General features: G+C 28.5%; 1 protein-coding gene across 1 annotated transcript in view; it reads left to right on the forward strand.

Moving 5' to 3' along the window:
* The window catches only part of LOC135930246 (semaphorin-5A-like), a 35,073-nt gene extending 23,080 nt beyond the window's left edge, over positions 1–11,993 (forward strand). The window contains exons 3-19 of the mRNA XM_065467028.1: positions 500–599; positions 2,073–2,190; positions 2,555–2,653; positions 3,178–3,400; positions 3,835–3,923; positions 4,064–4,284; positions 4,381–4,707; positions 5,296–5,547; positions 5,759–5,765; positions 6,324–6,684; positions 6,830–7,027; positions 7,257–7,430; positions 7,576–7,794; positions 8,142–8,414; positions 9,280–9,501; positions 9,911–10,429; positions 10,724–11,993. Of these exons, the coding sequence (XP_065323100.1) occupies positions 500–599; positions 2,073–2,190; positions 2,555–2,653; positions 3,178–3,400; positions 3,835–3,923; positions 4,064–4,284; positions 4,381–4,707; positions 5,296–5,547; positions 5,759–5,765; positions 6,324–6,684; positions 6,830–7,027; positions 7,257–7,430; positions 7,576–7,794; positions 8,142–8,414; positions 9,280–9,501; positions 9,911–10,429; positions 10,724–11,427 (4,106 nt within the window). The 3' untranslated portion in view covers positions 11,428–11,993. The remainder of the gene's footprint in view (positions 1–499; positions 600–2,072; positions 2,191–2,554; positions 2,654–3,177; positions 3,401–3,834; positions 3,924–4,063; positions 4,285–4,380; positions 4,708–5,295; positions 5,548–5,758; positions 5,766–6,323; positions 6,685–6,829; positions 7,028–7,256; positions 7,431–7,575; positions 7,795–8,141; positions 8,415–9,279; positions 9,502–9,910; positions 10,430–10,723) is intronic.
* The last annotated feature ends 820 nt before the right edge of the window (positions 11,994–12,813 follow it).

Raw genomic sequence — 12,813 nt, forward strand, 5'->3', positions numbered from 1 at the left:
AAACCTGGAAATTTTGTTCATAATATCAAACTCCCGAGGCTTTCGTAATTTTATTTTTGTTAAATCTTTATTTAAATTCGGCTAAATTAAGACCAAGCCTTTGAAACAATTTGTGTAAAATAAGCCAGACATTTTAAAATTTGGGGCTGGAACCGTAAAATAAATCCTAGGGTAAAAAATTCGGGCTTTAAAATCGGATCGGAGCTAAAATTTATATCTGCCATATTTTTGTTGGAGTGTATTGCTATGCCCCAAAACCAGAGTTTGAGAGAGAGAAAAAATATTATTAGATGATTTTTTTCCTCAAAATTTTCAACAAAAAGTATTTGTGAAGATCATGAAATTTGAGATTTTTAGGTAAAATTTGATAAAAATCCTTGAAGATCTTTTTTATTTTGAAGAGTATTTCAAACTCCGCCAATAACTCGAAGGAAAATTAACAAAATAATATAAAATGGCCATTTTAAAAAGGTATATACTTTTATATTTAACTTAATAGAAATCCAGCCGTATCTTATGAAATACTCATCAGCGCACACGAGAAACTATAGCGTCCTTGTTAACGACCCTAATACTCATACTGTTATAGTCGGAGCTAGGTTTATTATTTTAAAATTGTTTTTTATTATGATATATAGACGAAATATCATTGTTTTCCTCTTTTTTATTGGTAAGTTCTATTTTAATAATAAATATTTCTGGGCGAAATCACATCATATTATAATGATGAGAGTGTGTATAAAATTCTTTAAAAATATGGTAATGAATTGATAATTGTCATATTTTTATTTAAAAAAAATATACATACTCGCTTAAAACGAGAAATTAAGAACTTTGTCATTTTTTTTATATTGTCGATCTCGATACACCTTTGCTAGAAGCTATAATTGAATATTTTAATTTTGTTTTCTTTTAAAAATAATTTATTATCTTTATATAGAATTGGATTAATTCTCTTTTTCTAGGAATAAATGGTAAACTGTACTAAACTAAAATTTAGCATATATATAACATAAAATACACCCTAACTAATTTAATATCCCACTACTGTAGGGTCGGTAAAAATATGAAAAATTCATTTTTTTTGATTAAATCACAATTTTTTTTCTATGTCCTAAATATATTTTATTACGTTAAAAAACTCTTTTTGTCAAATTTAAGAATAAATTATTGTTAAAGAAAGCTATTTGCGATTGACTAAAAAGTACGTTATCCTTATTATCTGTAATTATCAATATTTAATAATACCAATTTATACTAATTTTAATATGTATTAATTTTCTTAATATCAAAATATCAATATTTATTTAAATAATGGCAAAGTGAAGTAATAAAAATTATAATCCTTAAATTTAACCAATTTTAATTAAACTGATTTTTTATAGGAGTTTATTCTATTATAAAATTAATTTCAAGTCTAACTAACCCACTAAAAATTATTTTTAATTAGTTTAATTTCGCATATAATTAACTTAAATACAAAATATAATAAGATAATATATAATCAAATTTTTTTATTTAAAAATAAAGACTAATATTTATTAAAATTTAAATTACCAGCAAAAAAAGAAAATTAATTTTAAATCGTGATTTGTATTCAAAAAAATTGATTTAAATCAATTTGCTTAAGCTGTGTTAATCCGACTCCTCATATAAATTCAACTAATAAAAAGCAAATTAAATTTTATAAGCCGTGTGTGTTTAGAAAATTCAGCCCCTGGTTTCTCGCATTTTTTTAAAAAGTATTATATTATTGCGCCTTTTTTAATATTGGAAGACTTAATTTTGCCCGAATTATGTTCTATCTTGTATTTACTTTCCCTGTATATTTCAGACAATTTGTCCTATAAAATTTGTGTATTTTTTAAATATGAAATATTAAATCATATTAATAATTTAATATCATGTGAGTAATAGCTCAAAAACGCACCACAATTTTTTTTTCTCTAATTATTTTAGGCAAAATCTGGTCTTTCTAAATTAATAAAACAAAGTTTTGAAGATTTGTAGCCTGATTTACTAAACTATTATGTACAATTTTTCTTGTTTTTATTATCATTGCCCTAATCCAGGGATCATCTGATACGATTAAATATTGATACCTTGGAGGAGATCGAAAGTATTAATTTGGTATCAGATCCAAAGATTCACAAGGATTGCATGATGACCCATCACCAAGATTCGAAACAAGTTCTATTAAATTTTTATAATAAACAAATTGTATATATATACACTTTATATTTTATTAAAATGTTTTTGGAATTAATTATTGTATTAGTTTCGACGATAATTTTAATATTAGGAGATAAAAAAAATTCAGATAAAAAACGTTTTAGATAAAATAGAATATGCGATTAGTTTTCATATTTTTTTAAAATAGGAGGATCATTTAGGAATTATTTAAATAATTTTAGATCTAGTTTGCTTAGACCATATTTTTCATAGTTTTTTTTAGTCACATCGGTGTCCTATCCGTATCTAATTAATATTAAAAAAATACACCATGAAACTGCAAAAGGAAAAGCTATATTTATTATAATCAATATAATTATAGGAGGAATGCGCCAATTACATCAGAATTATGCACCAATATAATAACAAATTATTTGTTTGCGGTACCAATAGCTTAGATCCCACGTGTTCTTGGCATCAAGTTATTCTAAATATTATTTATATATTTTAAATAACTAAAAAAAGTGTTATTAATTGAAAGTTTTATAAAATAAATTTTTTACTCCTTCAATTGATTAAAAAATCTATGTCGGAATGAGAAATAATAATCAATTTAGTTTTTTTACAGCAGATTTTAAACAATTTTTTATTCATAAATAAAAATCTTTTGTTTTTAGTTCATCGTAATAAGGCCTCACATTAGCTATATGTAGGAATTTTTATCATTAGAAAATTTAAATTTACACCACCATTCAGTGATGCATAATCGCTCCATTTGAGCCGATTTTTTAAAACGGCTAACTCAGTCTTTTGTCAAGAAAAATATTACGCAAGCTTGATGATTTTGCTCATTGATGGAACAAAGAGTTGGACATCTATTATTAAAATCTCGTGGCTTATAGGCAAATTTTGGCTAATATCATGTAGCTGTTTTTAAAGTCGGCTCAAATGGAGCGATTTTACAACACTATTACCATTAACCAAATATATTTTTTTTCCTCAAAGTTTAATAACCTGAGGAGCATACTTGAAACGATGGACGGTAAAGGCCGAGCCCCCTTCGCTTCCTTCGTTCCTTCAGTTTCCCTAATAGATCCTATTACAGCAAATTACTATGTTGGAACTTGGTTAGATTTATCTGGGAAAGATGCAGTATTTTACAGAAGTCTCGGACCTGATCCTTTTCTCAGAACAATGCAATACGCTTACAACAAAGATTGGCTGAAAAGTTTGTTATTATTTCTATATCAATATTATAAAATTTGTTTCTTTTAAACGTGCAATGATAGTAATGGGGATAAGGAAATTATTTGATCATTAATAAACGCTAGAACTATGAAAAGGAAAAATAAATATGGTTTAGTATAAAATGTAAATTTGGACGTTATATTCTATACGCAAATTTTGCTCCCATTGACGTGAAAACGAAATTGTTTTAATATGATTCTTAAAAAATTTTACACTACATAATGTTACGTATATTAGTATTACAAAAATTTCTTATACTAGTTAATGTATATTTTTTTATGATGCTGAAATTTATTGAAACTATTTATTTAAAATCCTTTAGAAAGGTAGTTATTATCTGATAAACTTCGAAAATTATGATTTTGATAAATAAAATAAAAAATATTATTTCGATTTTTTACGAAATATAATTAGGGCCCGAATTTATCGCGATATTCAACATTGGCGATTTCGTTTACACATTTTTCAAAGAAGTAGCCAAAGAAGCCCAGGATTTTAAAAACGTAAGATAACATTTTCATCCAATATATTTAAAATTATATAATAAATAAACTATATTATAAGTTATTATGTTTACAATGTTTCTAAAAAAATAATATTAATGTTTTTATTTAATAAAAATGCATGAAAACATAAACTAAAGATGGTATATTCGCGAGTGAGTAGGGTGTGCAAAAATGACAAAGGGGGTACTCTTATGTATGACAACGTTTGGATTACTTTTAGAAAAGCCAGAATAACCTGCCCTATCACTATAAAAACGGATGATGATCTCCTCTTTCAAACACATACACTTGACTCTATAATCGATGTTCATTTTGACGTAGAAAATTCTATCTTTGTTGCGCTGTTCGAAGATCCCACGTAATATTTTTTTCTTATTTTGTTATGCTAATGATTAATTTGTTTCAAAAAAAAATCTATAATAAAACTGGTTTAATATTTTTTATATTTCTAAAGCTCCAAGGTATCTGCCATATGCGCCTACAATATGACAACCATGAACGAGGTCTTTTCCGGCCCTTACACTTACCAGATGGTTAGCGCGGAACCGAATCCTTCATCACGTGGCAACGTTGATAAGAAACAAGATTATTACTGGATAACCAAACCCAACCCTTACTCTCATCCGTCTCATGACTTATGTAAAGTACGACTCCTGGCTTTCAACGATACAACCGAACTAGAAAAATTGGTTAGTCAGGCTTCCTATTATCAGACTATGAAAAGGGTTATACTGCCAACGTCTTTAGTGTACAGTAGTTCTACCCAAGGCAGCGACACAACGTAAGCTTCTATAAATAGAACAATAGTTTTTTATGAGTTCAATATCATTGAAGCTTTTTTTAATGTACTTAAAAATAATTTGTTAAATTAATTTCTCAAGGATATACTAATTATTTGATATCACCATAACCCAGTATCTAACCTCCACCTAATCCAATGGAAGGCCAAAATATAGAAGAATTCAATTATAAAAATTTGACTATGTATGTTCACTAAAGGGGTACCCCGATTTATGGCGCAATTGATTCATACCTCCTTTTCCCCTATTTCTTGATAAAGGGCCCTGGAATAATCAGATGGTTTTTTTCTATCGTATCTCATTTGTTACGGTCGGAAATGTCCCGAAAATAACTCCGGACAAAAATATTCATGGGCAAGATAACACCGCAAAAATACCTCATCCTTAAAAAGATAGAAAGAATGTTCAAAAAACAAAAATTTAAAAATGATCAATTTTTAAGTATTTAATTTTTTCCCCCTTTCTTTCCTGAAGATATGAATGGAAATAAGGGTATTTTTCCGGGTATTGGACATTTCTGTCTATAATTCCGAAATTTTATAATCGTATTTTACTCTTTATTCATTTAGCTTCTCTCATATGCTTGTTCATTCCGTTAACACTGATTCCCAAAACCAGTCCTACCTGATATATTTAATTAGCGGAAACGGGTTAATGTACAAACTCCTCTACGGGTTTGACAATATTATGGTGGGTTCTCGACGTGATCAAGCCTGCATCTTAGAAATCATGCGATTACACGAATCCCCGAAAGGCCGCAAAATAAATCGCATGATGGGCCTAGACCAAAAAGGCAATAAGTTACGGCTCATCCTATTTGAGTAATGGCAAATTTGGCGAGAACCATACACCGAAGAATAGAATTAAAGACTTGTATTTCAGTTATGACGAGGTGAGTTATTTATTTTTTTTAAACTTTTTTTTCTTATTTTTTAAAAATAACAAATTTAATTCTTTTTAATTCAAATTTACTTATAAGGCTGTTTCCTAATAAATTTTCATAACTTTAACGAAAAAAAAATAATAAACTAGTTTTAATGTAAAAAATAAAATAGTGGCCAAATCATTTTATCCAATTTACGAAACTTTATTAATTCTTTAAAGTTAGAGAAATTATAAAAGTTTGATAAATTTTAGCATAAAGTTGTGAAAGTAAGCAATATTATTTTATATTTTACAAATTATATGAAAAAATGGGCAGTTATGTATTTAAATTAAATGGGAAGTATAAAAATAATTTGGTAAAAATTATAAATTTCAAAATTTACGAAACCTTAAAAAAAATTTTAATGAAAGATTTTGGAAATATTTTATCATTTTATAAAGTTACGAATTTTGAATTTTTTTAAATATATTTAATACGGGCTAAGAAAAAGTTTTATCTTACTTAAAAAAATCCAATTATACTAGAATACATGAAAAACAAATTAAATTAATTTTCTTTTTTGATTTTATATATAATTCAAGAATTTTAATAGATTTGTGTCCAAAAATTTTCCTAGTCCTATATAGTTTATTATAAAATAAGTTTTGAAGTTATGTTTCATTTCATTTTCAAACCACGCTAATCCAAAAAAAATAAATAAAATTTATTCAGAAATTCATATTCATTCTCTCCGATACCTCTGTTCTTAAATTAACCTTGTCCAAGTGTGACCGGAATTCACATAGCAAATTTTTATGCACTACATCCGGTGACCCTCTGTGTGGGTGGGATACGTTGATGAACGAGTGCGTTCCGAGACCCTCGTCTCTTTCGTTTAACGCTAATTCTCAATATTGGGAACCTAATATAGCTACCTGCCAAACCTTGAACCACGCTTATCCTAACTATGATGGCAACAAGCTCGAGAGACGTGGGTACAACGGTGCGCAAATGAGTGGGCGGAGTTATATGAGGGATGGATATAATACCTTAGAGATGAAAAATGAACACAGTAGCAAATCCGAAAATTTGAGTTAGTGATTGAATATTTTACACTAATTTGGATGATTTATTGATGATTAAATGTTTTAAAAAACTATCTAAAATTCGAAAACGAATTGCAATTTTTTCCCACAATTTAAGTTTTTTAATTTGAAAATTATCCCAAAAATAAACAGGGAGAGAGGATGATCATTACACCGATTGGAGTGATTGGAGAGAATGTGACAAGCTTGTCTCACTGTCGGGAGAACCGATTCCGGGTAGTTGTCAATGTAGGGAGAGATACTGCGAATACGAACCTATTTTCTCGTCGCCTAGATCGAATAACATGGATGATTGCTCTAGACCTCAAATCCAAATATCGAATTGCACTGGTAATATATTACATAAATTCGAATAATTGTCGTTAAAGGGATAAATTTGAATTTTTCATTGTAATTTATCCTTTTTTTGTGATATAAATTTTATAAATCACCGAAATCGTTATGCAGAATGAACATAGTATTAACTTAAAATTTGATTATTCACTCATTAAAGGTCCTGCTAATATATGTTAATTTTTTTATATTGTAATTTAATTTTGGCAAACCCAAATATGTTTAGTAAATGGAGAATGGACTGAATGGTCCGCGTGGAGTGCGTGCACTCATACCTGTGGCTTGGCCATGAGATACAGGTACAGATCATGTTCTAATCCACGACCTCAGTTCGGCGGCAACGATTGTATGGGTAATAAAAAAGATCATCAAGTGTGTATCTCCAACCCGCCTTGTCCTGGTACGTGTTTTAAATGATCGAATTATATATATATCGATAAAATAGTTTTATTAAATTTCCATCACCCAAAAAATGTTTCAACACATTTTATTTTTAAAAAAATCACATTGTATAATTTTCTTTCCTTGACAAACAAAATTGTCAGAAATGAAACCAGAATCCATAAACGGCGATTGGTCGGAATGGACTGAATGGCGACCTGAGTGCAACACGAATTGCATTCAAAAATCTTTTGATTCCATCGTCTTGTATCAAAACAGGAGTCGACATTGTAACAACCCCGCTCCTCAAAATGACGGAAAACATTGCCCGGGAAACGATTTTGAAATCCGGAGTTGCCCCTTGAACGATTTTGGTTGTCCGAGTGAGTATACAAAAAAAAGATATTGATTTCAGAATCTAATTTTTGGATGTCGATTAAAAATAAATTCGGTTATAGCTCGATAATTAGGAAAATCACTATAATCCTATGATTAATCAATTCCTTATTGGTATTCGATTGTCATTTGCCCAAAAAATTTTTTCCCAGTTTCGGTTATAAGCATTATTGGTTTTTTTGAACAAAATCTTGAATTAACTATTCGATTGTTTAATAAAAAAATAATAAACTCATAATACTTAAGATTATCTTCTAATTTAGTTTTAAGAAATATATATATATAGATTTTTTTCAATTAAATATATTTCCCTCCCCTTCGCACCCTTTTTTAGACCTCATAAAATACTCCAACTGGACCGATTGGTACATCATCAATTTCACGAATCCTAACTTGTTAAAAAACTTCAACGAGAACTCCCAAGGAAAAAATGATTTGAAACATTTTGAAAATTCTCCCGTAACACATAATAGCGTTGGTTATTACACTCAAACCAGGCTTAAATTCGGTTGTCAAGCGGATGCCTTTAATTCCTTACCTAATCCTTTGCTCAAATCCGAAAGTAGAATATGTTCTTTGAACGCTGGCACACAATGCACACTTTTAAGTAATATTATAAATATACTTTTTATTATATTTAGGAATTCATCTCTTTTTATTTGCAAGTTCACTAAATCGAAAAGTATTTAATCAATGATCTTATATTTAAAAAATAGTTTCAATGATATTTTAACTTCTTAACATAATTTATTAACATAATAGTCTTGATAAAATCAATCTTTTTAATATAATTATTAACTAAGAGGATCAGAAACCCCAAGACAAAGAATATTTTCTCATCTTATAATTATCTCTATATTGCTCTCTTTAAAAAAATTCCATGCAAACCACCAGGATTAATGTCATCTTAAACATCATTTTTGATAAATCAAAATTTATTAGGTTTTCATTAAAGGGAATCGATTGAATAGGGTATATGAGTTTTTTTTATCGAGCGCAATATGATTTTATTTTTAGGGGTGCTAAGGACACCGTTGACCTTTCCTTTTTGAACCAATGAAAATAATTTCAAAATATTTAAAAAAATTAATATTTGGCCTGAAATATATTCAAATAAATTTTATAAATTGGGGAAAAAATATTCCTCCAAATATCAAATTATTCATTTTTTTGGTTATAATAGTTAGGATTTTTTTTAAACTATAATATAATTATTAAATATGTCTGCTTCTGCTAAATTTTAAATGCCTTTCAATAATTTTTATTTTTTTTTATTTTATCCCATCTCAATTAAATATAATTGTCCTCAATAAATTGCTTGATAAAATTCGATAAACAGCAAAAATAGTTTAGCGGACTATTTTTAATCCTAGTATTAATATCTATAACATATGTTCAAGTGATACATTGATGTCAGGAATCGATCTACAAAAAATTTATATGTAAAACTTAATATCATTTTTTAAAAAAAGAATCTGATATAGTTCCAACATCTCATTCTCTTCCCGCTATTTCGTATCCTGATTCCGACCCATCAAATTACGATAAAGGTTGGGGTCCATGGAGTACTTGGGCAACATGCGATTCTGATAAAAATGAACAAACCCGTTTCAGAGTTTGCAATACTCGGAGGCCAAAGTCTGACGAATGCTTGGGAATCAACGTGGCCAGACGAGCGTGCTCCCCTCTTCAAAGTATTTTTAATTAGGACATTTTTTATGACAAAAAAGCTTTAGATATATGCAAGGGATAAAAGGATGGGCGATAAATAATGAAACAATGATAAAAAAACACCTAAAAAGGAATCAAGTTTTAGGAAAATGGATTGTTTATAACCCTATGAAAGAAAGAAAACATTGTTTATAGAATCCTGCATTCAAATTGTGTTCTTAAGCTTTCAGGCTGTGTCTGAGTTAATCTTAATTTTTGTAACTTTTAAATAAGCGTGATTCTTATTCAAAGTCTAAAAATCACTTCAGACGGCTTAAATAAATGATTAGTTGGAAGCATCACTACAAGAAAAAAAATTGACCAATGATTTTAATAAAATTTCCTCTGTATAACTATTTTTAAATGTAAAACAAAATAAATATCCCCATATAGCGAACCGGGAATCGAAGAATATTCAGTCCTCGCAAAATTATATTCATGAAGAAGATTTGGTTGACGATAATTCTGTTCTTGCCCGTTTCGTTTCATGGAAAAAGAGTCGTACAGACTCACGAGATATTTCTGACAGAAAAACAGAAATCTCCTCCGAAATTTCGAATACTCTAGCCAATGAATTTCTTTTATCCGATCATCAAACACAGATGGTGAAACAAAAAAACAATTATAAATTAGTTATATCTTGCCTCGGTTCTTTTACCGCCGGGTTTCTTGTAGCCGGATTCCTGTTGTACGTTTGGATTAGAAGGAGGAAATTAACGCAAGGCAGTTCAAAGCTCAAAAGCTCACTTCTCTCATCGTCCTCCTCGAACGATAAGAACGGGGGGGATTTTATTATCAACGGGACCAATCAAAGTTCTATAGATGGTAGTTTGGGTTATAGATTCGATAAGGAGTACCGCTATTGCGAAGGCAGTGGCTTGGATGATATTACCAAAGCCAATGGTTCCTTGGGTATATTATTTTTTAATATTTATGTTTCTCAAAATTTTTATGATTAATCAAGTTATTGTTGAATTGGACCTATAAAAAATACGAATCAGTTAAAAACGAATTCTGCGAATTAAATTTTTGAATCGAATAATTAACTACCCACGAATTTTAAAATATTTCGAATAAAGAGGTTATTTTTTACGAATACATCTTCATTGTTATTTATTCATTAACGTTATGTTTCTCCTTTACAAGGTATTATTTAAACAAAATAATGATTAACAATTTTACAAACCCCTCCTCACTTATATATAGCTCATGATATGAAACAACACGATATCAGCAAACGCTCAAACCATTACTACCAAATACCTACTCCGGCTCAACGGCTTCTGAATCATGGCAATCTAAATAACAATCAAAACGATATATTGCTGCTCTCAAACCATGAAGAGGCAACTCTCAATGCCCAGGGACTATTAATGTTTTCCCCTATTAAACCAACCATCGCAAATATTCTCAGAAACGATTTGTACGACTTAAACAAAAACGGCAATAATAAATACGATTATTTTAACCGCGACACGCTTTTAAAATTATCGAACTTGAGTAACTCCGATGGTCGACGATTTTATACTCCCAATGACTCCAAAATTGCCGACCATTTGTTGAATAACGCTCCGAACAACGGGAATTTAACGATAAGGACAAATAATTGTCTCGAAAATAACACGTATTATCAAAGACGAATTTTGAATGGTAAGGATAAGAATAGAATAACCAGAAGCAAATCTAATCGCGTCGCCAATGACGTGAATCGAGATCAAAATGTTAATTCAACTAATACCCTACGATATAATAATAACGAATCAAACTTAAACAATAGTCATAAGAGCAGTAAGAATTCTTACGCATCTTTGCCTCGCCTTAAAAAGGAGGCCTCTTTCAAGGATTGTACTAATAACAATCGCGGAAGACAACAGCTTTTTCACCCGCACGTTTATGATGAACCCTTTTAAAAAAATATATAACGGAAAGCATGCACTTTTGAATTAAACGCGGGGAGAATACTCGCGCGCATATAAATAGTCATCGTTATGCTATATATATAAAAAGAAACGAAATGTTGGCTATCATGACATGAATAGTTTGAGGGACTTAATGTATTTAACCATTCATTATTGATATATTATCTTATTTTTAACTTTTTTAAACACTGCCCACCATCACTGATTTTTGAAATAGATTAAATTGTACCTAACACTTTGTTGATGGTTTGCGCTTTGTGGCGCATGTACAAAACTCCTCCATACCTTTGAGTATTCGATGATAAATTTTACATACCATTTGGCCCCGTGCGTAACAAATTTCCGAATTGTATTATTAAAACCAAATTAAATGATTACAACAAAAAAAATGTATTAAAAACATAAGAATCTCAAATATTATAGACCTCCGTGGCATGCATTTAAATCCTAAAAATAAAATAATATATATCTAACTAATAATAAATTATACAATCATATTATATTTCTTCAATCAATAATATTTAGCACTTGTGCTTTATCTTGTTATCACGTTGATAATTCGCTCATATAGATTAAAATATTTTAAAATCCAAAAGAATGTGTTATAGTTTAATAAAATATGTATTTTTTAATAGTATATATTTATAAGAAAATTATATTATTTAAATTTATCAAATTTTACAATAAAAAAATCAAAAATATTGTATTTATATTTTATACAAACTACATATTATTTTACGGATAAATTTTATTTTGAAATTAATTTAATTGAGAATTTTTTAAATTACTAAATTAAGTTAATATTTTCTAGATGGAAAGATAAAGAAATAAGTTGAGGAACCTTACATACAATTTCGGATATTTAAGAAATGATTAGTGATGTTAAAAGTTACTTTTGAAACATAACTAGTTACATTGGCAAAAACATAACTAGTTACAGTTACTAGTTACATTTTTACAAAAGTAACTAGTTATTAGTTACATTTATTTTCAAAAGTAACTAGTTACTTACTTTATACATCATTCATATGCGCATTATTTATTTATTAAATGCATTTATTTAATATAAAAAAAATTAGGATAAACAAAGTATAATCAGTTATTTAAAATAATATACAATTTATTTATATAAAAAAAATATCGCAAAATTGAATATTTACATTTTATTTTAAAATAATTATCGACAATTTTTTTTTTATAAAGGTCATGGTTGTTTTTTTTTAAATCTTAAGAATCATATATTTATATATAAAATTTCATTAATTATTTAATAAATTATTCATTACGCGATTAAAATTATATAAAATATATTCTAATCATCATGTGAGATGAGGCTGCCAATGAAGCTGATGTAATTGGCCCTGTGAATTGCTATGG

Source organism: Gordionus sp. m RMFG-2023, chromosome 5, assembly GCF_954871325.1.
Source record: "Gordionus sp. m RMFG-2023 chromosome 5, tfGorSpeb1-WG-v2, whole genome shotgun sequence".
In the NCBI taxonomy this organism is placed as follows: Eukaryota; Metazoa; Nematomorpha; class Gordioida; order Chordodea; family Parachordodidae; genus Gordionus; species Gordionus sp. m RMFG-2023.